This window comes from Natrix helvetica (genome assembly GCF_964273705.1).
Source record: "Natrix helvetica genome assembly, chromosome: 1".
Classification (NCBI taxonomy): domain Eukaryota; kingdom Metazoa; phylum Chordata; class Lepidosauria; order Squamata; family Natricidae; genus Natrix; species Natrix helvetica.
The window spans coordinates 127,224,733-127,252,636 of NC_138548.1; the positions used below are offsets into that span (position 1 = coordinate 127,224,733).

General features: G+C 41.0%; 2 protein-coding genes across 2 annotated transcripts in view; both read right to left on the reverse strand.

Annotated features, from left to right (window-relative positions):
* Window positions 1-14,969, reverse strand: part of NHEJ1 (non-homologous end joining factor 1) — a 119,220-nt gene extending 104,251 nt beyond the window's left edge. The window contains exons 1-5 of the mRNA XM_081933995.1: window positions 14,765-14,969; window positions 11,266-11,455; window positions 9,445-9,654; window positions 5,227-5,365; window positions 3,525-3,583 (exon numbers count right to left, since the gene is read on the reverse strand). Of these exons, the coding sequence (XP_081790121.1) occupies window positions 3,525-3,583; window positions 5,227-5,365; window positions 9,445-9,654; window positions 11,266-11,454 (597 nt within the window). The 5' untranslated portion in view covers window position 11,455; window positions 14,765-14,969. The remainder of the gene's footprint in view (window positions 1-3,524; window positions 3,584-5,226; window positions 5,366-9,444; window positions 9,655-11,265; window positions 11,456-14,764) is intronic.
* A 1,188-nt stretch (window positions 14,970-16,157) lies between these two features.
* Window positions 16,158-27,887, reverse strand: SLC23A3 (solute carrier family 23 member 3). Its single transcript, XM_081933981.1, has 12 exons — window positions 27,763-27,887; window positions 27,194-27,357; window positions 24,868-24,962; window positions 24,183-24,256; window positions 22,121-22,302; window positions 21,333-21,456; window positions 20,837-20,984; window positions 20,506-20,759; window positions 19,470-19,575; window positions 18,279-18,446; window positions 17,398-17,493; window positions 16,158-16,887 (listed from the first exon to the last, which is right to left on the reverse strand). Exons 1-12 carry the CDS (start codon window positions 27,859-27,861, stop codon window positions 16,484-16,486), a joined length of 1,914 nt encoding a protein of 637 aa, XP_081790107.1. The 5' UTR covers window positions 27,862-27,887; the 3' UTR covers window positions 16,158-16,483.
* Window positions 27,888-27,904: the final 17 nt, after the last annotated feature.

Here is a 27,904-nt window from a genome sequence, read left to right on the forward strand (position 1 = left end):
AAAAATGAGCAAAGAACAGCCCATTTTTCATGAAGACGGGCCTGATTTTGTCAAAAATAGGGCATGCATAGCCTTTAGGAAGCTTACAGAGTGCTCCTAGGGGGCTGGGGGGGCAGAATTGAGCAAAAAATAGCCCATTTTGCGCTCATTTCTGCCCTCCCCAATCCCCAGGAGCACTCTGAAGGCTCCTAAAGGCTATGCAGGGCCATTTTGGTGAAGGGGGCGGGGTTTCGGGAGGCAAAAAATGCTGTATTCAGTGTATAAGATGCACCCAGATTTTCAGCCTCTTTTTTGAGGGAAAAAGGTGCGTCTTATACTCCGAAAAATACAGGTATCCCATTTTCACTCTGTTGTTACTCCTACAAAACTGAAAAGGACTTCTCAAAGTAAAATCTCCAGCGGCCTTTAAAATATGTTCTTGAATCTTACCTAGACATATGTCCTCTTTTGCGTAACACTTAAACATTTCACATATATGAAAATATAGTCATATCCACTCATTCCTGTTCTGAAGGTGATTCTTTCTCCAGGTTCTTAGATCCCTCTAACTTTTATTTTGATCTGAGGATCATCTTCAATTTGTCTTTTGTTTTCTCAAAGCTTGTCACTGCAATAATCTAGCACTGACTCACTAATCCTTCCTTTCTCAGCAAAGGTTTTCAATTAGTCTTTTTACTCCATATATATATTTTTGGAATTCTAGGGACAATTATGGCAAAAGTGTAGCTCATCAAGAAAAGGTCTACAATCTTCTGTTTTTCAAAAATAGTACATCAAATGAGTATGACACTGGCTCGGTTTACACATCATGGCTGCTTTAAACATAGTTTCTTGAACAAGCCACAATGCAGCTTGGTTCATACCACATGCTAAACCATACAAATTTATAAACCACAATACTTGGCTTCATGCAAAGTACCATACAAAGCAAATTATAGCTTAAACATGTTGCATGAACCAGACCATCAATAGTATCATTCCCGAGTTTCTGACAGGAATCTTTAGCAGCCCTGCTTTGAGATGTCTGTGATTAAACAGAAACAAATTACATACCTCTTATTTTTCCCTGAGTTACAGCTACTGAATTACCAAGAACAATTCCCTGGTTACCACCAACTAAAACAATTTATTGAGAAGAACTTTCAACAACTTAGCTATCAGATGCATTCTGCATAATCGGAGAACTACTAAATTGAATTAGCCACACAAGACAAACAGTAAATCTAGGCGCTGCATACAATTTTCTCTGTGTGTGGGGGAGGTAGTCATGATTACACTGTACTGTCCTAAAAGGAACACCAAGGTGTATATTGGCAGTTCTTTAAAGGATATTATGTAGATGGCCACTCCAAAAAATAAAAAATAAAAAGAGCAGGAAGGACTTCCAAATGAGACTTTTTAGATAAAACCTGTCTGGATTCTTGCATACCCGACAACGAGCCTCAAGAATACTCTTACTACTGCCTTTATGTAAATTAAATCCGGGGTGTCTCAGCTGCTTAACAAGACCAGAGGTCTCTTCTGCTACTCTGCTTGGATACATTCTCATCAAGGACTCTGGTAGCTCTTACAGCCAGCAAACAACCTTGAAGGAACTGCCTGGCAAATCAATGAGAAACTGCTCTGGAGTACTGGGGGAGGAAAACAAAAGATGTATATGACCAGGCATAGGTGTGGCCATGTTTGAGCATACCCTTTAGTAATAAAGGAGGTGAAACATCTCTAGTTCTCCTCTCTTAGTGTGTTGGAAGGCTGTTGCCCAGCAACCTTATTCAGGCATTGACAAAATTACCGTCCATCAATTGCAAAAAGCAGCTTTACTTGGAACAGTTTACATCCCGAAACAATACTGCCTATCCCAAATCCTTGGGAAGGACTCAATAGATAGGCAAAAATTCCAAATTCAGTCTAAACATCTGTCTGATTATGCGACCAACCATAATAATAATAATAAGCAGAGCTAACAAAGAATAAGCTACATAAAAGCAATAAGTAGGGTTTAATATTCTCAGCGCTGGCCATTTGAGGGTTTTGACATTGGCATTATCAAGATAAAAGCTTCTACAGGAGATCTCTGAAATTTTAATAGTAATGATAGGCAAGAGGAAATAATTTGTTAAATATTTGCTGTACTTATTGTTTTGTTCGATATCAACGTAACCACATTATATCCTCTCAAAGAAGTTTGGAAATTATAGCTTTGCAGGTTATGAAAATTTCACAGAATCAATAGCTTCTACACATACCATTTCAATTATTTACTTATTGTTTACTAGTATAATTATTATTATCTAATAAAGCAAATATTACGGTATATTGGTAAGATTCACATACCATTGAAACCAAGCTAATTCATTCTCCATGATATAATCAGACATCATGCTAATTAATCCTTTACCTTTACCATTGTCGCATAATGCGACAATGCTTCATTTTCTTTGGTATTCAAAGCATGAGTGCATAATAGCACAGAAAGACAAACATTAAATCATCCTATACCAGCGATGGCGAACCTTTTTTGGCTCGCATGCCATAAGTGGGGGGAGCACAGGGGGGTCGTGTGCAGGCGTGCCGCACCCATAATGCAATGCGCGACCCCCCAGTGCGCATGTGTGCACTACAGGTGCGACCCCCCCCATTTTTGCATGCTTTTTTCACCCCCCCAGGCTCCAGAGGCTTTATAGGAGCATGGGGAGGGCGGAAACAGCCTGCCCCGCCCCCCGGGAAGCCCTCCGGAGGCTTCAGGGACCTTCAGGAAGCTTCCCTGAAGCCTCAAAAGCAGTCAAAACGACCCTCTGAGCAAACCGGAAGTCACTTCCAGTTTGCTCGGAGGGTCGTTTTAAGCGCTCTGAAGGCTTCAGGGACCTTCAAGAGGCTTCCCTGAAACCTCCGGAGCAGTCAAAACGACCCTCCGAGCAAACAGGAAGTGCGTTCCCGAACTTCCGGTTTGCCCGTAGGGCCGTTTTTTTTGCACTCCGGAGGCTTCAGGGAAGCTCATAAAGCCTCCGGAGGGCCTCCGGGGGGGAGGCTCTTTTCGCCCTCCCCAGGCTACTATAAAGCCTCTGCAGCCTGGGGAGGGCGAAACATGGCTTTAAAAAAGGGTGAACTCAGCTGGCCAGCGCGCACATATGCGCTGGCCAGCTGACAGGGCAGCGCCTCGCATGCCCTGACAAATGGCTCCGCATGCCACCTGTGGAACGGGTGCCATAGGTTCGCCATCACTGTCCTATACTAAAGCCACATTGCCTTAATGTAACGAAGTCCTTCTTTCCCATTCCTATGGCCCAACCAAAGCAATGCTCATCAGCATATATGAAGTTTATTGAAAGAGCAATCAAATGATCTGGCATGGGACCAAAATAAAATATTGAATAAAATAGGATGCCCAATAGATACAATATTAATGCATTCAAAACAATGTACCAGTAGAGTCCATAATTGATTATGATACAATTTGTCACATTAACTTAGGAGAAGCGTTTTCCCCACTGTACAAATGCTAAATAGTAAAAGGAAAATTGTACCTCGGTCTCAAATGTGTGCAGGAAGGATTCTTCTTTAAAGGGTTCTGTTTTTAGACGTTCTGCAATAGAAATATCAAAGTAAATAGGGAGAATTTTGAAGGAGCCACGCCGGCAAGCTCTCTACTGCTGTTTAGATTTAAAAGAAAATGCAGGTAGTCACATCCACATCTGAAAATCTGTAAAATGATAAGCCAATATTTTCATCACGTGTCAAGCCCAATCAACGTGACATCACAGTCGTCAATAACAGGCACACATAAACCACCTGGTATAAACCTTCTAGCTGTATCAATACATGGGCTATCACACACATGGACATATGTACGTACTGCTGAACTCAAAGATTAAAATTCAATCTCTGTTTTGACAGAGACCAATGGGTCACCTGTGGATAATCGCAAATATCTAAGGGTAGCAGATATCTCCTATCTATATAAAAATGAGAGGGATCAAACAGTGCTGGCATGTGGTTGGATATGTGCAAAACAACGTAGAATACTAAATGAAGTCTTGGACCACATTCCATCCAATATCTATCCACATTTTGGTGAGAAGGAGTGGAGGAACAAGTAGGAACATTTGATAAATAATTTGTGAGTTGCTTAGCTTAACAGTACAGTTACAATGTGCTCTTGAACGGCTGTTTTGTCTCAGAGAACCAAACTTACCAAAGCGTCAAACAAATTCTTGCCTTACTGGCATGAATCTTTCAGTTCTCCAGGTGGTAAGAATTAGAAGAGTCAATATCTCAAGCAGAAACATGAGCTTGAATACAACTTTATGATGGAGAGAATGACGGAAAAACAGTTTCCATTTGCTCCAAATCCTTAGTGGATCTTCACACATGTGAAAGTAAAAGATGTCCCAATTCAAATTTCTCTACAGCCTGGCACTGGCTGTAGCTTCTTGCTCTGGAGCACACATTCAAATATCATATTTTTCGGAGTATAAGAAGCACCAGAGTATAAGAAGCACCGGAGTATAAGACGCACTGGAGTATAAGATGCACTAAGATTTCGAAGAGGTAAATTTTTAAAAACGTTTTTGCACTCTGCAGACCTTCCAAACCCTCTGTACTCCGTACGCCTTATTTTTTTGTGAAAAACAGGACATGCAGAGAGTTTGAGAGGCCTGCAAAGTGATCCTGGGGTTGGGAGGAGGGCGAAAGCAAGCAAAAAACAGCCCATTTTCGTTTTTGCCCCCCCCCCCCAAAGGGCATGCATAGCCTTTAGGAGGCTAGTAGACGATTCCTGGGGGCTGGGGGGGGACGAGCAAAAAATGTCCCGTTTTTTGCTTGTTTTTGCCCTTCCCATCCCCCAGGAACATTTTGCAGACCTCCCAAACCCTCTGCACATCCATTTTTGTGAAGGGGGCAGGGTTTCGGGAAGCCAAAAATGCTGCATTCAGTGTATAAGACGCACCCAGATTTTTACCCTCTTTTTGGGGGGGAAAAGGTGTGTCTTATACTCTGAAAAATACAGTACCTCTTTGAGATCCCCCTAAGCAATCCAGCTGCTGGTCACTATCTAACATTTTGGTCCCCTAACAATCTGATCAGTCAGTAGCTTGGAAAAGCCTTTTATTTTTTAAAGGGGGGGGGGGCAACGTTAAGCTGGATAGTGACCAAGAGTTGAACCCTTAGGGCCAGCACTGATGAAGAAGGAAAGCTGTAAAGCACAGTGGAGACCAAACAGCATCTCACCTAGACTGAGAGTAGCTCCATTCTCCCGATAGTCTTCAATCTCTGCATCCTTCTGGAGCAGCAAAGAAGCCAACTCCTGTACCTGACCGTACAAGGCCACACTCATTGTCATGAGAGGCCTCAGAAGGTGGCGGGACATCTGCCATTGAGAAGAAAGGGTAAAAGTAGCAACAGCGATATCAGAGGGCCAAGCCCCAGGAAACAACCATTTATAACTGACGTTCCAGCTCAACATTTTTAGAGAGGGCTACTATAGGAGACCAGCAAAAGTAATATGCAAGTCTGAGAATATTTCTCTATTATTTCTGTGCAGAACCACCGCATATACTTCCTGCCTTTTTTGTTGTCTTCCAGAAGTGTCGATTTGCCACATAGAAGAGGGTTGTTTTATTTCTCCTGCAACAAGGAATCTCATAATTCAGATATGGTTTCTGCTTTGTCCAACACCATCCAAAAGGGTATGTAGGAAGAAATCATGCACCTTATTGTACCTCAAGGAAGGAGAGATGCTAAAATCAAAAGGAATCACTAAATTTAAAATAGGATGGTGCCATGGATCTGTCTCTTCTATGCACTCATAGTTTTGGAATATTATTAATAGTGATTGGTGTTGGTAAGATTTGGTATTGTATCTTTTCCCTGAAAAATCCTAAATTCTTTTACATCCTGAGTAATAGTGGAAAATGTATTAAGAAGCAAAAACCAACAGTCCTTGCTCATCCTTCTGTAATATCCCAGATCTGCCTCCTCCAATTTAATTCTCTCCAGTTATTTTAATATACTGTAAATCCTATCACCCTCAACCAGCATGGCCAGAATCCTTTTAAAACAATACTACCAAGTCTTGCAAGATCACAACATTTTTAAAAAGTTGTTCTATACTGAAGTCATGTCACATCTCTCTATTTAAAAAAAAACCCGGCATGTCTCTTATTTCAATATGAGTGTAATAGTGGAACTCAAGAATACAAGGAATCCAGATGTTTGGGAACCAGCAAAAGTACATTATCTGAGCATGGAGTGCCCCCTGGTGTACCAACGGCAAAATTAAAACTTGTAATGAAACATTAAGTATGTCATATTTATCCATTTACTATAGCAGAGTTGATTTGAAACATCATCCGCTTGCCATTTTCTTAGAACATAGAATCATAAGGCTGGAAGGGACCTTGGAAATCTTCTAGCCCAACTCTCTGCTAAAGGCAGCAGAGCTTAAACTATCCCAATCAAATGGTTGTCCAGTCTATTTTTGAAAACCTCTAATGATGGCACACCCAGAACTCCAAGAGGCAAGTTATTCCATTGATTAATTGTTCTGACAGAAAATTTCTTCTTATTTCTAGATTGGATTGTTCTTTAACAAGCTTCCACCCATTACTTCTTGTCCTGCCCTCTGATGTTTTGGAGAATAAATCAATCCCCTCTTACGAATGAAGGCAAATATACCAGCATGTGTCCCAGGATAATGTTACAGAATCAAATCTAGGTCAGTTACTGGGATCAGAAGTTTAGTCTTCCGAGCTTTTGGAGTAGTACGGGAGCCCATCCTCAGGGAACGTCTCTCTACGATGTATGTATGTATGTATGTATGTATGTATGTATGTATGTATGTATGTATGTATGTATTAAATTTGTTTGCTGCTCAATTCACTACAAGAAAATCTGGGCAGTTTACAACATCAAAATAAAACCATACACACACATACACACAGTATGTATATATTATGTATGTATGTTATGTATGTATATGTATGTACCGTCTTTTTTGGAGTATAAGACACACCAGAGTACAAGACGCACCAAGGTTTTGAAGAGGCAAATTAAAAAAAAAGTTTTTGCACTCTACAAACCTCACGAAAATGGCCCATTTTTTTTCCAAAAAAGGGCATGAATAGCCTTTAGGAGGCTTGTAGAGTGCTCCTAGGGGGTGGAGGTGGGGGTGGGGGCAAAAACGAGCAGAAAATAGGTCTGTTTTTTGGCAAAAAGTGGCATGGATAGCCTTTAGGGGGCTTATAGAGTGCTCCTGGGGGCTGGGGGCAAAATTGAACAAATTCACAGTCATTTGAGTGAAGAGGGCAGGGTTTCGGGAGACCAAAAATGCTGTATTCAATGTATAAGATACCCCCAGATTTATATATATATGCTGGTCTTGTTGTATTCAGGTCTTTTTCCATGTAAGATTGAGATTGTCTTGGCAACGTTTCGGCGATGTCTCACTCGCCATCTTCAGGCTGGGTTTTGGGCTTAAAGTGTAGTCGGAGCTGCCGTCTTTCTATAAATCTTGGTGGGAGTGTGCGGAGTGCTGGCTTTGTTTCAGTAAGTGGAAGGATTGGTCGTGTGGTTGCATCATGATTGGTAGATTGGTGCTGATTGGTGCTGGCTGTGTGTCCGTTGTTGTTTCGTCTTGTAACGGCCTGGGTGGTGGATGGGGCTCGTTTGTTGACTAGGGCTGGTTTCCAGATGTCTGATAGGCGGGAGGTATTGTCACGTTTATTCATGTTGTGGGGGTGTTTCTCTATTTCGATAGCTTCCATAATTATTCTCTTGTTGAATGTTCAGTTTTGGAGATTAACCTGGTTCCTTTAAAATTAATTTCATGTCCTGTAGCTTTAAGGTGCTGGAAAAGGAAGTTTTTTCTTTTTTTCTTACTGCGTTCCTGTGTTCTGCAGTGCGTGCATTTATTCTCCTGTTCGTTTGTCCTACGTATGTTGCAGAGCAGATTTTGCATGGTATTTCATAGACTCCTTGGTTTTCTAGCTGGATTTTGTCTTTGGGTTTCTTAAGATGTTGGCTATTTTTTTGGTCAGTGTTGAAGGCTGTCTTGATATTGTGTTTGTAGAGAATTTTGCTGATTTTATCTGTGGTGCCTTTGATGTAAAGGAGGAGGACGATGCCGTTGTCCTGTTCTGTGTCTCGGTTTTTTGGGGGTCTCTCCTTTTGGATTAGGTTGGTAATTGTTTTTCTTTGGAATCCGTTGGAGATAAATACGTTTCTGAGAGTGTGTAATTCAGTTTTCAGGTGGTCTATGTCAGCTAGGCATTTGGTTCTGTAGATGAAGGACTTGGCTACGGAGTTGATCTGTGCAGGGTGGTGATGGGATTGTGCGTTTAAGTAGCGGTTGGTGTGTGTTTTTTTCGGTAGATGGTGTGTCCAAGGGAGCCATTGGGTTTTTTGTAGATTAGGACATCCAGGAATGAGAGTTGGTTGTTTGCTTCTATTTCCATAGTGAATTGTATTTTGGGGTGTAGGCTGTTAAGATGTGTGAGGAAGTTATCCAGTTTTTCTTTCCCGTGTGGCCAAATCATGAAAGTGTCATCAACATATCTAAGCCAGGGTTTGGGTTTGTGTTCAGACTCTGGCTTAGATATGTTGATGACACTTTCATGATACAACAGGACCAGCATACCTACACCCGTGAAAATCTACGAATATGTGTGTGTGTGTGTGTATGTACATGTATATAAATGTTTTGTTTTCGTAGATTTTCACAGGTGTAGGTATGCTGGTCCTGTTGTATTCGGGTCTTTTCCCGTGTAACTTGCACAAGCACAAAGCCGAAAACACCAGCCTGAAGATGGCGAGTGAGACCTCGCCAAAATGTTGCTAAGACAATCTCAATCTTACATGGGAAAAGACCCGAATACAACAAGACCATGTATATAAATGTATATATATGTATGTATGTGTATTTATATATGTGTACACACACACACATCAAACATAGGGTAAAAACAGAGGAATATGTTTTTATACATACATACACACATAAAATCACCATATCTCTATATTTGTACACTGTTCTGTATTACACTAAAAACACTATTCTGACAATTGATGATCTTCTGACAATTGATTATCAGCGTAGCCTTGCTCCTAATTTCGCAATGGCTCACTTAGTTAATAAGGCTTGCTTTATCTTGACTTTGCATGTTATATGAAAGCCAATTGTAGGCTATTTATTAAACCATAGGTAAACAAGCCATTTACCACTACCAGAACTAGAGCATCTTGCAACAGAAAGGATTGAACCAAAAGCTGCAAATAGAAAAGTGACACTTCAATATATTACATCAATATTGCCTTTAATTTGTGCCTATGCAGCAATTCTAAATCCAAGGAGATTTTAGGAATCTTCTGACAGCCAAACATCATAATGTCCCTAGAACAGAAATTTTCAACTTTTTCTCCTACCTCTGAAAACATCATTCTTCAACTCACCATCTCCTGAGGTGCTGCCCCACAGTGAAAATCCCAGTAGAAGGGCAATCCTAGAAGTTCACTCTTTACATGGAGTATCAATGTGCTGGAGCTAAGCTGACAGGAGAAGGAGACGGAGCTGTTCTCTTTGCCTTCCAGGAGAGGAGATAACAGGTTGCGCAGGCAGTTCAGAATGGAGGCTGCAGGAGCAGTTAGCCGTTTATTCAACTCCTATATAAAATGAAATAACAACAACAACCTGGCCATCAAAACTGCACAGCTATGGATGAAACATGTAACAATGATACCCATTGTCATTGGGGCACTTGGTACCATGTCCAGGAATTTTATAAGATACATCAACAAATTGCAGCTTTCTGCAATAACACCAGCGGAACTGCAAAAAACTGCGCTACTCGGAACATTGTGTATTTTAAGAATGTACTTGGTTGATACCTAGGATGCTGGCAGCAACCCATATCAACCATTAGCACCAGTCAATGATATTTGTGATGCATTTTTGAATATTCAGTTGGCTGAGTTTCATGTTTTAATGAATAAAGTATATAATAATAATAATATTCTTCAAAGAAAGTAACATAATCTCATTTCATAGCTGTGTATGTAAGCACCTAAACTGTCCAGAAGCTTCAGAGTCCATACTAAGACATCGCTGGAAGGCCAGATTCAATCATTTCCTTTAAAAAAAATATATTCTGCCCAATCCAGAAGTAATTCTCAAAAACCATATTTTTCTACGGATTGGACATCTTTCTTAATAATTGGTTTGTTTTGGGGATAACACATTGGTTTCATTTTATAATTTCATTTCAGACATGAGATGACCTGGATGACTTTTTCCTGGTGAAGTGGAGAAGCAAGAGGACAATTTACGTAGCATCTGCTTCTTGTAATTCAGAATTACTTCTCTGCAGATTCCTTTTCTTAGGATTTTCCTTTATCTTAAACCAGGGGTCCCCAACCCCAACCCATTCAGAACTGGGTCACGCAAGTGGCATGCAAGCAGCTCCACTTGCGCAAACGGCAGGCTCGCCCGCTTGTGGGTGAATTTCCATTTGTGCAAGCAGAGGGTGCGCACACACACTGCTTATGCAAATGGAGCTGCATGTCCTAGTAAGCATCCCTGCTGCTCACACAGAACCATCTCCTTTCCCTCCCCGCCGGTCCAGCAAACCAGAAAGGTTGGGGACCACTGTCCTAAATTACAAACTTTACTATCCAATTTCATATAGGCTGTGAATTTTTCAAGTTATATTCCAATACATCTGGGAAGCATCAAACTGGAAATGAGGTAGCCCCCGACTTATTACCCGAACTGGGACCAGAATTGACATTGCTCAGCAAGGCGAGTAGGTCACACCCAATTTCTGCAGCTGTTAAGCGAATCATGAGATCATTCAGTGAATCCAACTTTTCTTATTGACATTGCTTGTTGGAAGCCGGCCGGGAAAGTCTCAAATGGTGATCACGTGACCAAGGAAGCCATCATAAATAGATGCCGGTTACCGAGAACCCTAATTTTGATCATGTGACTTTGGGGATACTGAGACAGTTGTAAATGTGAGAACTGGTCATAAGTCGTTTTTTTCAGTGTCCTTTGTCATTCTGAATAGCCACTAAAGCAGGGGTATCCTAACTTTTTGCAAGGAGGGGCAGATTTGATGAGGTGAAAATGTGTGGGGCCGACCATTCAGCCTGACATTCTTTGAACCATTCACATTAAAGGCAAATGAACTATTTTATGAAAGACTAAAAAAATAACTCCGGTGGGGAGAAGAGGCTGCTGAATGATCATTTCATAATTTTAATTTTTTTACTTACCTTTGACCTCTGTTGTATTACTTCAGTATTTGCACTTTCATACCACGTATTATTGAGGTCAGAGAGGAGCAAGATATAGCTAGAATCACAAAACCAAGCCTTAGCCATCAATCTGGTAGACTCAGAAAAACAAACTGAAGCCCAAGGCTGCAGAAGGAGTTTAATCTGTGGATCGTCTGAAGTCTCCATCCTGTAAGCAATAATGTCATTTTATTTTATTTTCTGAAATAGGTTATAAATTGGAGATATTGGCAAAGCACGGCAAACACCAATCATAGCATGCAAAGTATAGAAAAACATAGCTTTAAAATCTAGATTTTTATATTGAAGATGAAGGTCTGAGTTTTCAATCTAAAAAAACCTCATACCTTGAATTCTGGTAGAATTCATTAAAAGCTCTCAATGTATTGTAAGTTTGGATATATAACATGGCTTACTCCAGACCTACCTGCATTTTTTGTTTGTTTTTCTTGGCATAAATAGATGCAAAACCATGTGGCATTAAAATATATTCCTGCAATCACAATCACCACCACCAGGTAGGTTCCTGTGTTCTAAGATAAAATGGCAATTGATAGTCTATAGCCGTGATGGTGAACTTATGGCACGCATGCCACAGGTTGCACACAAAGTCCTCTCTGTGGGCACACCAGCTGTCTCCCCAGCCAAGCGCCACTGCACATCCACGCATGCCAGTGGTCAGTTCCGGATTCCGTTCCAACCAGTACGGTTGGAACGGCCCCGGCGTCACCCATATAGATGTGGGCAGTGCACGCATGCATTATAGCTTCAAACGATGTTTCCGCAAGCCTCCACGACACTCGATGCTCGCCGGAGCGTTGCGCAGGTGCTGCATGTGCCATGAGCGGAAGCGCCAAAAGCTTTAAAACTCGGTAAGGAGCTCGGGCGGGCAGGTGGACCCTTCGGAGCACTGTACTGGAACAGTACCTGGAGCTCTGGGCAGGCTCGGGTACACCTGTACTGGGGCAAACCGCCTGCAACCAACCACCTCCCACTGGCCAGCTGGTCTTTAGGTCTCTGTCACGCATGAAGGGGAGGCAGGGTGCATGCACAGGAGCGCTTGCATTGTATTTTGGTGGTTTGCGCGCATGTGCCTCCACCCCCCACCCTGTTTTGGGTCTGGAAGGTTTCATGCACCAACCTGGAAGCCAAAATGGGATATGGAGGCGTAGAGTGCCCCCCCCCGCACCCCATTTTAGGCTTTGAAAGCCTCCAGCACCGACCTGGAAGCCAAAATGGGGCACGGGGGTGCAACACGATGCCCCACAGCACCCTGTTTTGGGCCTAGAAAGGCTCCTGCACCAATCTGGAAGCCAAAAATGGGCAGGGGGGCACACATTTGCAGTTCCCTTTATGAAAGTTTTACAAACTTTTGATAAACATTAATAATTTAGGGAGTTGCCTCCAAATATTCCCCAGATCTCCCGCTTTGAAAGTCATCTGACCTAATGACTGTTGATTATAGTGCTTTACTGTAATCAGTTTTCTGTTTTTACTGTTTCATGTTTTCTATATTTGTTTTATTTTAGTAACGTTTATCCATTCTGTCACTATGACATTCTTTTAATGAAAAGCAAGATAAAATATTGTAAATAAACAATAAAGCATGTCACATTATAAAAGGTACATCAAGCGGTGAATGAAGACAGGGATAAAGCTTGGGGCGGGGGTGGGGAATCAGAAACTTTTAGCCTGTAGAACAGCAAGAGTAACAGACTGCTATTTGTGTTTCCACTGTTTACAATAGCTTACGCTGCAATATACATTCTAAAAATAAAATTATTTGTAGCTTGGTCCTATACATTTGATTCAGAAGTCACTTGTCTAGGATAGGATTGCACATTTTGACACTGTAGGTGGATTTGATTAGTTCTTCATTTGTCCAAATTAAATCCTGTCATCTGCGATCAAATTAGTTTGATTGAAAATACATCCAGGGGTAACTCTATAATTTAGGGGGCAGCAACTGAAAAACAAAAATAAAAAAATAAACGATCTAAGCTATGTTAGATTTGAATGACAAAAAGTAGGGGAAGTAACCCAGAGAAAGAACAGTGATGGAATTCAAGTTTTTTTACTACTGGTTCTGTGGGTGTGGCTTGGGCGTGGCTTGGTGGTCATGTGGCTGGGTGGGTGTGCCTGGGTGGGCATGGCCAGCTTGACATCACTCACATCGAGGAGCGCATCGCCCAGCTCCTCCCTTCCCAGCCACTCCTTGTCATGCCCTGCCTCAACATATCTATAGTTCTGTAAAAATGTTGTTCATCTTTTTTAAACTTTATTATCTGTAGCTACATACTATAGATATACTTTCATGGACCACTGAAAGGAAGAAATGGCTCACATGCTTTGCCCAAGAGTGTGATAGGCAGGTCACAAAACAGGCTTTTGAGGGGCTGCAACAAAGAAGTGGGGGGGGGGGGAATATATTTTCCAAAGAAGCAGAAGGCAAACAAGAAGATGGAGAAAGAGAGAAGCAACCTAAAACTAAGATGAAACTTCCTGACAGTGAGAACAATTAACCAGTGGAACTACTTGTCTCCAGACATTCTGGGTGCTCAATCAATGGAAGTTTTTAAGAAAAGACTTTAGAATCAGAAGGCACCTAGAAATATTTGATTTATATAACTGCTTTCCTTTCAAAACCTCCAAAATCCTTTTGAAGTCAGTAATTTTATAGACCAATTCAAAATCACAAATTAACTTACAACCACAATTGAGCCCAAATTGTTTGTTGCTAAGTGAAAAATGTGTTAAGTAAATGTTGACCTTTTGTGCAACAGTTGTTAAGTGAATCACTGCATTTGTTAAATTAATAACCTGATTGTTAACCCAAAGGCGCTTGCTTGGATGACTGTGAATCTCCATGGAAACCTCGTGGTTCAGTGAATTTGGCTTCCCCATTGACTTTGCTTGTAAGAAGGTCACAAAAAGTGATCACAAAACCTGGGATACTGAAACCGTCATAAATATGAGTCAGTTGTTAAACATCCAAATTTTGATCCCATGACTATGGGGATATTGCAAGCATTGTAAATGTGAAAAACGGTCATCAGTTACTTATTTCAGTACTGTTGTAATTTTGGATGGTCACTAAATGAACTCTTGCAAGTCGAGGATGACAATTCCCCAACCAGCCATGGTTGGGGAATTCTGGGAGTCTTAAAAGCTTCCAAGTTTGGACACCCCTGGCCTAGGACTTGTAATGAGGAAGCGAAGATGAGAATGATGAGAAAGGGGGGGGGGGAGAGAGAGAGATCTAAAAATTTGCATTTACAGGCAGTAAAGCTTTGAGGGGAAATTTGGAGATATTCTGAGAGTAACAGATGTTGAGTTTACTTCAGGCTGGGCTCAGCCTGAGTAACTCGCACCAAATCCATCTTTAAAGCGCTTCTCAAACGTTTCCAGGAGAGGGAAGAAGGCAAGACCCCAAGTGGGAGGGAAGCAGGAAAAGGAAAAGAAAGGGAAGAAATCCTACCGGCAAGGAAGATCCAAAGACAGGTCGCAACAACAAAGCTTCCCTTGGCTTTGCTCTCACAGCATTTTGTCAGCAAAGGCAGAACTGCAGCCGCGAGGAGGTTTGTTGTTGTTTTAAACAGCACTTTCCAAGACCGCTGGAAAGTGCACTCCTCCCGGATGCAGCCTTACCAAAGCTTGTAGCAAATTAGAAACTCCCATTCCCATAATTCCCTCATCTGCAAAGGCATGCCGGAAGTTGTAGTTAGATGGAAAGGGACGCCACTGAGTCAATGTAGGGCAGGGCGTGGAGTACTGCGTTTATTTGTTTGTTTAAGAATTAGCGATATGGAGGGAGGAGAAGATATTTTAAATATTGAATTTCTGTACTTTGCTGGCTGTCCTGCCTTATAATATAAACATAGGACCCTCCCTTCACACGCAGTGCCGGTATGATTGAGATTACTCAGTGGGGAGAGGTGCTGGAAACAATCTTATTGCTCCTGCTGCTCTTTGAGGCTGTTTGCTACCTGACTCCTCTGGCTAAAACTGGATGCAGTACATTCATCTGCTCTTTAAAAACGGGCACGAACGCCTGTAGTAAAATAATAGTAAAGCTCAGAACCAAAAAGGATGCATCCTGCACTAGTCCGGCAGTCCAAAAAGAAAGCTTTACTTTAATCCAGAAACCTAAGTGGAAACGTTTTCGCATTTATCTGCTAGCTGTAATGTGCTATGTTTAAAAAGTAGCAAAATAAAGCAGAAAAAAAACAAGAAATTGCTGTCTGCCTTAACGTTATTATCTAAATCTAATACAAATATTATTTCTGATATTAATCCATAAACTTTTGTGGTTGACAAGATAAAAAGGATCTTGATAAGTGACTCAAGTGTTGAAGAAATGGTCCTAATGTGAAAAGCCAAATGTTCCCAGCCATTAAAAAATGACCAAAAAATGAAATTGTCACTATATTAGCATATTGTAAATCCTTCCTCCTCTGTTAACTTGTACTGCCAGTTCTTGGCTGGAAAATTTAGATAACTTCTTGTTGACAATAGTTCAGATTTTTGAAGCTGAGATCTGATAGTCCTATTGTTCGTGATACTGTTTTGTGCTGTTACGTTTTCTGTATTTTATGCATTTTAAAATATGTAAAATAAATCCTTCATTACATTTTTATTGTAAAACCCAACATACATAATTGCAGTGTGTAGGACCTTCAGAATTATTGGATTTTGAGACAATTTCAGCCTAAATAAGCAAAGATGATTGTAATATAACCTGACAACACTGGGAGGAATACCTCTGTTCTAGATACAGGGCAATCTGAATGATAAATAATGGTTTTCATTGAATAATTAAAGATTTAGATACTTAAAGATGAAAGAGAAGTACAAAAAAACCACCCATCAGATTCATTATCCAATACAAGCACTTTAATATAATTGGGCTCAGAATTCTGGTCTAGGTTGCACACTGTCCACTTTAGTGTGGAATAACCCTATTTACCCAAGCGTAAAAATAAAATCTCTTCATGGAAGTTGGGGAGATGGAAATAAATGAACAAATATCTCAGGCAAAGAAATGCTCAAGGAAGGATTTTAAAATACAGGTTTAACAAAGATTGTCACATTATTTTTTGTCTCCAAGGTAGTTTGCAAACAAAATGTTTGAAATTTCAAAGTAATTTATATAGTCTTTGTAGAATATTTTTTTATAGGAAAAAGGATTTTTTTCAAATCAACAGAGAGGAATTATCTCATGGGCCATTGATCTACCATGCTTATGATTCTCCAAATTCCCTTGTATAATTTTAAATTCCTTCTCTGTTTCCAGCTCTATTTCTGACTCCAGTTTCACTGTTTCCCTTTTCACCAGTAGATCTGTGGTTTCTTCATCTAAATGGTGCAGTTCTTTCGATAACGGATAATGATTCATAGTTTCCTGTTCACTTTTCTCAGGGGGACAGAGAAGACAGAAAGGAAACCCTTTACACAATGATGGCGGCAAATGCCTTTGTGGGTTTAAAGATAGTTTGCATCTTTGTGTAGAATCTTCCTCCTTTCTGTGTTGAAGTGAGTTGCTTTCAGTTTCTAGATTTCTTGTTGACAAAGGATTGAGTAGTCCACGCTCTTGCAGAGTACCTTGAAAAAATGAATTGAAAATATCCATAAATATGGGTTGTCATGAGGAAATTTTATCTTTGGATATTATGGCTCCACATCTTTTTCATTGTTTGTAAAATAATATAAATTGCATCTTTTAGCCCTCAAAACAGTTTGCAATGTTAAAAGCCAGAAAGTGCTGTAATAAACAAATAAAAGAAGTCCATAAGCAGCTAAGAAACAAATGTATGAAAAATTTGGTAACATAGTTATGTCTCATCTCTAAAACGCTTTGAGAAATCAACCTTCAGAATAACAATCAAAACACCAATTAGAAACTTAAAATTAACAGTTATTCCCACTAATCAATAAATATGCAAAAACTTTCAGCAATGTGACTAATCCAAACTCTTACCAGAATAGCCATAAATATAAATATTTTTACATGCAGCAATTATTGTCCTTTCACAATAACATTAAATTATGAATAATTAACTTTAGAAGACGTGTCTCAATAACTCATCAGAATAAGTAAATCTGTCTCCTCACCTGAGACTGTGTTTTCTAAGAAGAAGGATAGGAATCCAGTTATAAAAGAAGGAACCATCAACAAAGAAAGCAGAAAGAGGTCTAACGGGATATAGCCTGTAGAAAGAGCATTATTATTAATTTAACAATGTCATGTCCTGATGTTTTTTATATAACATTTCCTGTGTTGATCTAATGTAAACAGTAAGCAAAGAATTAAAAATAGAAGTGGCAAAAGAAAAAGATATTTTCTGAAATAGAACTTTTGCTTAGCAATTACATTAGAAATTGAATTCCTAAACAATAATCCCACAGCCAGGAAGATCAAAATCTCCACAAAATGAGTGATAACACAAATAAAGCCCAATTGCACATCTTCACACTTAGGGAGCTTCATATGGGAAAGATTAACATCATGAACAATTTAGCTAAAATCATTTATTTCTGTTTCTTTTTATTTCAATATAGCTTAATTCAGAAGCCTAGATCAAGGGACACTTAATTGTTTGAAGATTCTAAATTTCCTCATTACTATAACTTCATAAAGAATTACTTCTAATTAAAAGACTCAGTTTACACATGTCCAAAAATGTTAGCTTGGGAAAGAAACATGTTTCAGTGAAGATTACCATTAAAAGTGATTTTATGTCTTTCTTAATTTTAGTTTACTTTCAAAATGTATTAACACAGGCAGAGTTTAAATGTGCTGTTTAAATATTTTGATTATAACTCTTATTATAGGCCAGGATTAGAAATAGACTTGTTGGTTGGGAATGAAAAAAAGTCAATAAAATAAAACATCTGGTTAAAAAACATGGGTTTTTTTCTTCATTTGTCTTGCTAAAGTTCTTATAGCTCTCAGCATGCAGAAATCCTCATCCCACTCCACCCGCAACCAGTACCTGTGGTAAGGGATTCAGGTGCTCCAAACAGCCACTTTGGAATCAGAAGTCCCATGAACATGGTGAAGCCCACAATGAAGATATTCCTGCCCGAATCAATATCTGTGTATTGGAAGTAGGAGACACCGGTGCCCACAGCCACACTGTATGTTACGCAAAGCACTCCTCCTGAAGACAGCATTGGCAATCAAAGATCCCCCATGAATGAAAAAAGCAGAACAAAATTCATTTGATGTTAGGACAAAGTAGTAGAATAAAGAGTAATTCTAGACGGCCATTTCCTGCATTCTGCTTTTCCATCTTTTCCTGCTTAACGGATCTTTTTATGGTAACAAAAAAAAAGATGGAAAAATTCTAATGGCTGTTGCAAATAGTGGTACAAATGGAAATCAGTAATAATACCCCTGTTGCCATAATATCCCATAAATAAGACAGAGTTATTTTAAAAATTGTCAAGAAGCACCCACAATCAGGGAGTGCACCCTGACATTTTCTGGGAGTCAAATGCTGAAAATGACCATGCAGAATCCCTGTCTCCAGAAATAAAGCTCCATAATTACCTGTTTTTTTAAAAAAAAAATTATTTAGGTACAGCAATCAAGCATAACAGACTCCCAACTGATAGTTAAGAATGCAGAAATAACAACTGCAACCAGCCGGCCTTCTATAGAAGACCTGTATGTTGTGAAGGTCAGAAGGAGAACTGAGAGGACATCTGCAGATCCCTCATACCCTGGACATAAACTGTTTCAACTCCTCCCCTTGGGACGGTGGGACGGGGCATTGCAGGCCATAACAACTAGACACTCGGGCAGTTTTTCCCCCTTGTGCCATCACTCTGCTGAACACCTAATTCTCCCAGTGCTGTCTAATGTCTATGTGTATTTACCTATGTAGTATGGCTATAGCATTATTATTGATCTTTCTTATTATCTTTCTTACTCTCCCTTCTTACTGGTATTATTATTATTATTGTGATTATATTTATTCTGTCACTATGCATGTACACTGAGAGCTTCTGCATTGGAGACAAATGCCTTCTGTGTCTAATCACACTTGGCCAAATAAAGTATTCAATTCAGTTCAATAAAAGAGGCACGACCAGTTTACCTCACTGATGTGAATAAGCAGATAGTGGCCCAAGATACCCCCAATCAGTGCACAGGGAGATATACAGAAAACATTTATTACCATGAATTCCAAGAGGGATGGTGGCAAGAAATCCCATAAGACGGGGAGAGAGGCCCAACGCTACGCATGCCAATGCCCCAATCCACACTGAGCGAAAAGAGGTAGCCTGAAAATGGAAAACAGAATGAAAGCTCATCTCCTACTAAGTTAGCCTCATGGACATTACCTCATAGATCTCTCTACATGCCAGTAAACTAAAAATTAAAGCTTAGAGTAAAAGGATTCCATTAAATGAAGGAGACAGGGGGAAAAAACCCTTCAGTTGTGTGATAGTCATATTAGTTGGAAACAGATTTTTGAGCACGTGTCATACTGTGTGGGAATCTTCACTTTGTACTTCTCTGGCTTTTCCCATTCCTCCCAATATCTGGATGTGCTCAGATATCTTTCCTCCTGCAGCTCAAATTGTGGAAATCCCATGATCAACCTAACTGAAGTGAAATCATGCTCCTTCTTGTTATTGTTAAATTTAAGTTAACAATAACGTGTTGTTCAAAACTGGAAAGAGATTAATTATATTAAATTGATGAATTCCCAAAGGAAAAATGAATTATAACTGTAGTATCATAAAAATTTAATACAGATCATTCAATAAAGTAAGCAGTATGTACAGCTCAAAGAACACGGGAAACCCAAAGTGAAAGAAGCAAAAAAGAATAAATTGTTATATGTCTATTCTTAAGAGAAGTATGTAAAGAGATAGAGTAATTATCTAGCTGAATGTGTATGTTTACATTCGATATTTTGCCATGTTTATGAGGTATATTTCACTTGGGTGGGTTCAGACAACACTTACTAAAGAGCGGTGCCTATAAACCGCAAATCTATGGAATCCTAAAACATTCTAAGCCACAAAACGGTGAATTGTATTAAGGCTCAGCTTGTTGTATGACCCTAGACACTATAGCTCCATACCCAAATGAAGAATATTGTAGGTTGTTTCTTAAACTGGGCTGATGTCCCCATTCTTTAACGTCATGATTCCCATGTGAGATCTCTGCATTGAGCAATCCCATGGCCCACCCCATACTGTTACCTGAGTCAGGCTGCTGGCACAGGTGTTGGACATACTGGAGGCAGTTCCAGACATGCTTCCCAGCACGGCTGACAGGAGACTACCAAGGCCCTCAGCACAGAGTCCTCTGTTACATGAATACCGCAGTGGGGGTGGATTCTTTAGGGCTTTGCTGCACAGCAGGTAACAGCCTATGGAGTTCACACTTGCAGTAACCCCCATGGCAGCACCAATACCAACTGCATAGGTGCTAAGCACTGGCCAGCCCTGCTCACCTGGAATAGAGAAAGGAATTGGAATCTGAAGATTAGCACAAGGGAAAAGCAGAGTCTGGCTCAGCCAACTCACTAACCTGGGTAAGGTATTTTGAACCATGGAGACTGCAGAGTGCTGTTGCTGAGGTTAAGATGTTGTGTGGAAGGATGCAAACTGTCCCATGGAATTGCAGCAGGTCTAAGAATCCCATAGATAACCCAGATGCTAGAGAAGGGGAGCAGAACCTGCAGGAAATATAGAGTGAACGTGAGAAGAATTCTTTCACATAGAGACTGAGTCTTTAGTTTTCTCTCCTCATCTGGTAAGTAGGCATGATCCACCCATCTTTAACATAGCATCCTCTGATGGGACTTAATGGGAACCACTCCAGCGGTTTAAGAAGTCCCAATTCTGCTATCCTTAAAGGGACCTTAAAAATATAGCTGTTTTCCCCACATCCTGGATTCAGAGAGGAGAGTGAAATGTATTACTACATTGGTGATGTTTATCTCCAAGATATTACTTCCTTTCATTTGTTTTATTACACTAATGTTTGACTCTTAACTTTTAACTAATAACTCATGAATTGGTACCGAAAACATGTGCAGGGCTGGATCATCAAATGTTACAGAAAGTCCCTTTGTTTGGCTCCACTGGCAGTGAGGCAGTCGACAAGAAGCCAGGTGCTGGGATATCAAAATACACAGCAAAACAAGCCTGAAAAAGATAGTAGGGTAGATGAGATTCTGTAGTATGCTACCAAAGGAAGACGGAATTTGGTCTTACACAGATCTTCCCATATAGGAGCTTTATTCTCTTTAGTTGAAGTGAAAGACACAAACAGAATCACTTCTTAGAGAACCTCTGGTTACCACATGTAATGGTTGGAAAAGTTATCTGATATTTGGCTGGTTTTCTGAAAAGAATCCCTATTCTGGTATTAGAGGCAATACATTTAGAGAAATGCCAACCACACAAAAAGAGTCAAGACTATGGAATTTTGCACATCTTGCACCTTGCATTTAAAAGTAAGTGTGAGGGTAATGGCATATATTTTAAATTGTGCTTATATCAGTAGAAGGAAAACCCAAGCTTTAAACTTCTAAGGTCAGCCATGACCTCACAAAAAGTTTTGTGGAATTCAAAATGTCATAGATGATTTTTTAAAAATGAGAAACATACTGTCTTTTAAGAACACCCGGATTTCAATTTCAGCATTAAGAAGTCCTCTTAGAGCTTTCTGCTGAGAGAACCAATCAGCTGGAATATTCATGGCATTTCTTAGAGAACCTCTGGTTACCACATGTAATGGTTGGAAAAGTTATCTGATATCTGGCTGGTTTTCTGAAAAGAGTTAGGGAAAGAGTGTTGAAGAACCTACAGCACAGAGATTATCCAGTTCTCAGAACAGAGAAGAGCAGCAGGCTTGTAAGCTGAAAGTCCAATCACAGAAAGGCTCGGGGCCAGGACCATGGGGCCACAATGATGGACAATCCATCCACAGGCTCCAGACACTCCCAACAGCATCTGTACTATACCAGAGACTAGTACTGCACCAGAGATCTGGGGGGTGGAGAGAGGAAATATTATTAAAGCTACAGGATTTATTACTGTAGAAAAGCCAGAGCAATATAATAATGCAGCACCCCTTCCCAACTTGATAAGTCCAGATATGTGAACTTCAGCTCCCAAAATTCTCAGTAATGGTCAAACTATCTGGTGATTTCTGGGAACATGCTCAGATTGGGGAAGCAGAGTTAGAATGCTACTTTAGGTCTGAGAGAGGCCTAAATTCAAATCTCCATTAACTCTGAACCTCACTGAGTCGTTTCTGGCTAGTTATGTTTATCCTAACCCATTTCACGGGGTGTTGTGAGGATGGGGGGGGGGGGGAATAACAATGCCTTCTCATGATTGCTGCTCCATCTTTCTACTTCCATGCAGACACAATAGATTAACCTGCAGGGTGGAGAAGATTCAGACAACCTACCAATTCGGCAAGAGAAAAGTCTAGCCATTTCTTCACCTTTCAAAAGTTACATGACGACTGTTACTTTTCTTGCTGTCAAGAAGTGATGGCTTTGGCATTATTACCAAACCAGACGACTGATGTGTACATAATATTACCAAGCGCTAAAAGCCCTGAAGGTATTATGAAATGCACTTCTGTTCACAAAACAGAATCCCCCACCAGTGGTGGGTTTCAAATTTTTTTGGAACCTACTCTGTGGGTGTGGCCTGCTTTGTGGGAGTGGCTTGCCAGCCATGTGACCGGGTGGGAGTGGCTTGCCAGCCATGTGACCGGGTGGGAGTGGCTTGCTGGCCTTGTGACCGGGTGGGAGTGGGATGTTAGAAGATCCCAAATGAAGTTAGAAAGGCTGGGTCCCAAACCTAGCTGGCTTAACTGGGATAGGGGGAATAGGGGGTAGAGGTTCACCAAGGACCCTCCTCTCCTTTCCCCCCCAAAAGCAGAGGGCATCAGTATTTAGAGGGAGGTCTTTCTCCCAACTTCCCCCCTTTGGGTGTCACTCTTTCTCTCTCTCTCTTTCCCCCCCCCCGTTTCTCTCCCCCCTTTCCTTCCTCCTCCTTTTCCTCTGCACTGTTCCCACCAGTTTTTCACGCTGAGCCATTGGGGGACGTCAGAGGGAGAGAGAGACGGATTGAAGGGTGCAAAGAGAAACCCATTTTGAGAAGCCTCCCTTCCCAAAAGATCGTTGAGAGGAGGAACGGGAGGATTCCCCACCTCACTCAGCGCTGTTTTCAATGGGAGGCTTTCCCCCCTCGCAGTTCTATCCCTTCCCAAAAGATCTTTGAGAGGAAGAACGGAAGGATTCCCCACCTCACTCAGCGCTGTTTTCAATGGGAGGCTTTTCCCCCTCGCAGTTCTATCCCTTCCCAAAAGATCTTTGAGAGGAGGAATGGAAGGATTCCCCACCTCACTCAGCGCTGTTTTCAATGGGAGGCTTTTCCCCCTCGCAGTTCTATCCCTTCCCAAAAGATCTTTGAGAGGAGGAACGGAAGGATTCCCCACCTCACTCAGCGCTGTTTCCAATGGGAGGCTTTCCCCCTAGCAGTTCTTTCCCTTCCCAAAAGATCTTTGAGAGGAGGAACGCGTCGAGATTCAGCCATCAGTGGGGGGGGCAGCCCCCCCCTTGCGTTCCTCGTCCCCCCCCTTGCGTTCCTCGTCTTCCTGGATGGCCCCCGGAATCATCGGGCAGGGTGGTGGCGGGGAGTCAGCCCCGATGCAAAAAACGCCAAGGGGGCGGGGCAGGAAATCACTTCCGGGTTCATTCTCCAACCTGATCGCGCGATCCGGTAGGAACCCACCACTGTCCCCCACCCACCCCAATTCTCCTCCAATTGTCTCTTGAGCCCAAGGTGCTATTGTTTGGCATTCTTATCTTAATGCTTTTTATCCTCTTTGACAGATCAAGCCTACCAACCTCATGGAATAATTGCATTGGGTTTCTTGTGTTTTCACAGCCTAGCCCAGCACATATTTCAGGAGCCTCGGTGCCTAAATGAAAAAGAAGGATATGTACATTTGTACTGGGTTGTCAGAACAAAAATAATATTAATGAAAGGGGAAAACTCCAGAATTCAATATCTTGTGAAAGAAATCTATAGAATTCACTGGAGAAAAAAATTCTAAATGAAAGAATGGAAATCTAAGGGCAAATGGAACAAAATCTGAACCCAAACAATAACTGAAAATATTAACTACATCCCTCTGATTAAAACTTTTTCATCATTTAGGAAGAAAAAAATAGAAATAGCGTATCAAAAGGGTAAGGATCAAAGGCAGCTGTTACCTTCCATATTTTACCTGTACAGGAAGCACAGCTGGAAACAAAAGACTGCTTTAGATGGCCTTTCTACTGATTGGACAAGGCAAGGTGTGCATTTTGTCCTGATATAATATGAGATGGTTATATTAGTTCTTCTAATCTAAGGGATGGATTTACAATGAAATCACCACCTGGTTTCCACTGAATATGACAACTTTTGCTAAATCCAAAGAAAGTGACACAGGTTATCCTGCCAGCTTTGCTATTGTCATTACAATGCCTTGTGCCTAGTGGTATGTTTTTGGAGGAGTGGTGTGTGCTGTAGTGTACCATAACTCACTGTTTTCTTTTGATTGATGAACAGGAGCCATCTGCTGGGTCAGTACCATGGCTGGGATAAGGAATTCAAAAGATGGAGCCTGCACCAGAGGCAATCTGCAGGGACGAGAATGGCAATAAACATGGTGGAAGGACTGGTGGCAACTTAAACAGAGGAGTTATTATCCATCTCCAAAGTTAGCTTTCCAGATACACAAAATATTCTTTCTATATTCTGCCTAGACTTCTAGGAACATAAGATTAATATAAGGTAAAACAACCCAGGGGGGGGGGGACTTTTTAATTTTCTTTCTTTCTTGTTCTTTTTTGTTTTGTTTCTTGCACTTTTAACTTTCTCTTTAATGTCTACCCCCCTTATTTGTTATCAGTTTGTGTTAGCTTTTATCTTCTTTTTTTAAAACTGTTAATACGATTATCCAAAAAAGTAAGAAAGATATGCCTTTGTTGTGTTGAACAATAGTCTCCCAGGACCACCTTCTGGGCACAGTCTGACAGGAAGGATCAGAACCACTGTAAAATAATGGCTCCAAGCCCCAATTCTACCAGAGTTTCCAAAAAGGTGCTATAGCTGATGGTACCTAAAGCTTCCAAGAGATCCAGAAGAATTAACATGACCACTCTTCCTCCTATCCTATATCTAATGAAGGTCATTCATCAAGACTGCAAAACAGTTTCAATAAAATATCCTGGCTGAAAGCTGAAATGGAACCAGAAAATCCGTTATCATTCAAAAGTATCTGGAGCTCCATATCAGTCTGGATCAATCTTTTCCTGAAATTGTATATTTGAGACAGGCCTTCAATTATCTCTACAATTATATTATTACAATTAATGTAGTACAGAATACATCCATACTGGACGTGTTAATCATCTCCTTTGATCATGGGGACAATGGTATCCTGGCTGATGGGCAAAGAGTAAACATAGCAGTTGTCCCTCAGTTGTTCCTACATCCTGTCCCAGTCTTGGAAAGCTGCAAAATTTAAAAATTCAGACCAATGCAAAGCATCACCACCTGAAAGGAATAGAATGCAGCAACTAGCCTACCTTCCTTTCTCCTCAGACTCCCACAATATCATCCCATGCCAATAGCTCTGCCATTGTGGATTGCCTATATTATTTTCTTTGTTCATCAAACCTCCCTCCTTCAACTGTATTCCAATAGAAACCTTTTGAATCTGGGTAGTGACTAGCCTCAAATCACCCTGGGAGATTCCTTGGGTGATTTGGGGTAGTAGGCCTTAACCTGAGTCTCCTTGTTCATTGTTCAACATTGTCACGGCACCACTTTGGCTTTCATCCATAACTGAACCAAATGGACCCTCATACATTTATTTGGGAGAATATACAATACAATACAATACAATACAATACAATAGTAGAGTTGGAAGGGACCTTGGAGGTCTTCTAGTCCAACCCCCTGCCTAGGCAGGAAACCCTATACCGTTTCAGACAGATGGCTATCCAACATCTTCTTAAAGACTTCCAGTGTTGGGGCATTCACAACTTCTGGAGGCAAGGAGTTCCACTGATTGATTGTTCTAACTGTCAGGAAGTTTCTCCTCAGTTCTAAGTTGCTTCTCTCCTTGATTAGTTTCCACCCATTGCTTCTTGTTCTACCCTCAGGTGCCTTGGAGAATAGCTTGACTCCCTCTTCTTTGTGGCAACCCCTGAGATATTGGAACACTGCTATCATGTCTCCCCTAGTCCTTCTTTCTCTTAAGCTGGACATACCCAGTTCCTGCAACCGTTTTTCATATATTTTAGTATCCAGTCCCCTAATCATCTTTGTTGCTCTTCTCTGCACTCTTTCTAGAGTCTCCACATCTTTTTTACATTGTGGCGACCAGAACTGAATGCAGTATTCCAAGTGTGGCCTTACCAAGGCATTATAAAGTGGTATTAACACTTCACGTGATCTTGATTCTATCCCTCTGTTGATGCAGCCTAGAACTGTGTTGGCTTTTTTGGCAGCTGCTGCACACTGCTGGCTCATATTTAAATGGTTGTCCACTAGGACTCCAAGATCCCTTTCACAGTTACTACTACTGAGCACGGTACCACCTATACTGTACCTGTGCATTCCATTTTTGTTGCCTAAATGTAGAACCTTACTCTTTTCACCATTGAATTTCATTTTATTAGATAGTGCCCAATGTTCAAGTTTCTCAAGATCCTTCTGTATCTTAAGCCTGTCTTCTGGAGTGTTGGCTATTCCTGCCAGCTTGGTGTCATCTGCAAATTTGATGAGTTCCCCATTTATTCCCTCATCCACCCTAGGGAAGATTGTGGGAATATGGGGGAAGAAGGGATTAAAACCATCTTACCTGGTACCCAGAGTACACTGAATGGCTGTGGAGATGCCACAGGCAAAGAGATTGTGTGCTAGAAGTCCATCCCAAGATGGAGTTTCCTTCAGTTGCTCCTTGGGCAGGTTGGCAATGAAGAGAAAATGAAACACGCAGAGAAAAGACACCTGGACCAGGAGATGCTAGAGAGAAGGAACAATGGGCTAGAGTAGAGCACTTACCTACCCTTTATAAAGCTCTGTCCTTGTTCATAAGACAGCATAGTGTACCTAGAAGGCTTGTCTATCTAATTCCAGAATTGCTGGCTAATATCTTCAATCAGACCTATAATTTCTGTCCCACCCCTAGAGCAACACATCAAAGTGTAGCTCATCAGTTAAGAATAATAATCAGCTAATAATTATAACACCCCATGGATTTTGCCTTATTAACATGACACACGTGCATATCAGGATTAATGCTGGACAAGCAACATGCTGAAATCACTTCCCAATTCATTAGAAACAATCTCTCCCCTGCTACTACCCATCACAAGAGAGTTTGACTTCTTCTCCAGTGGAATATTACTGCCTAGTAACTCTACTCACCTGCAAAGCCAATAAGCAACTTATAGGCCAGGTAGGCCATTTGGACCCTATTTGAGCAAGGGACAGGATGCTTTGGGAAGCTCGGTTGGCTTTGCTCATGCTGCTGACTTCTTCCTTTCCGTTAATGTTGCACTCCTGTCTG

Bases quoted from the DNA above. Each gene is read 5' to 3' on its own strand.
- SLC23A3 (XM_081933981.1), bottom strand. From the start codon at position 27,861: ATGAGCAAAGCCAACCGAGCTTCCCAAAGCATCCTGTCCCTTGCTCAA. The intron at 21,457-22,120 runs GTAGGTTCTTCA...TATCTTTTTCAG, and splicing joins AACTGGATAATCTCTGTGCT to GCTTGTTTTGCTGTGTATTT. The intron at 16,888-17,397 runs GTGAGGAGACAG...CATTTTTTCAAG, and splicing joins CTTAGAAAACACAGTCTCAG to GTACTCTGCAAGAGCGTGGA.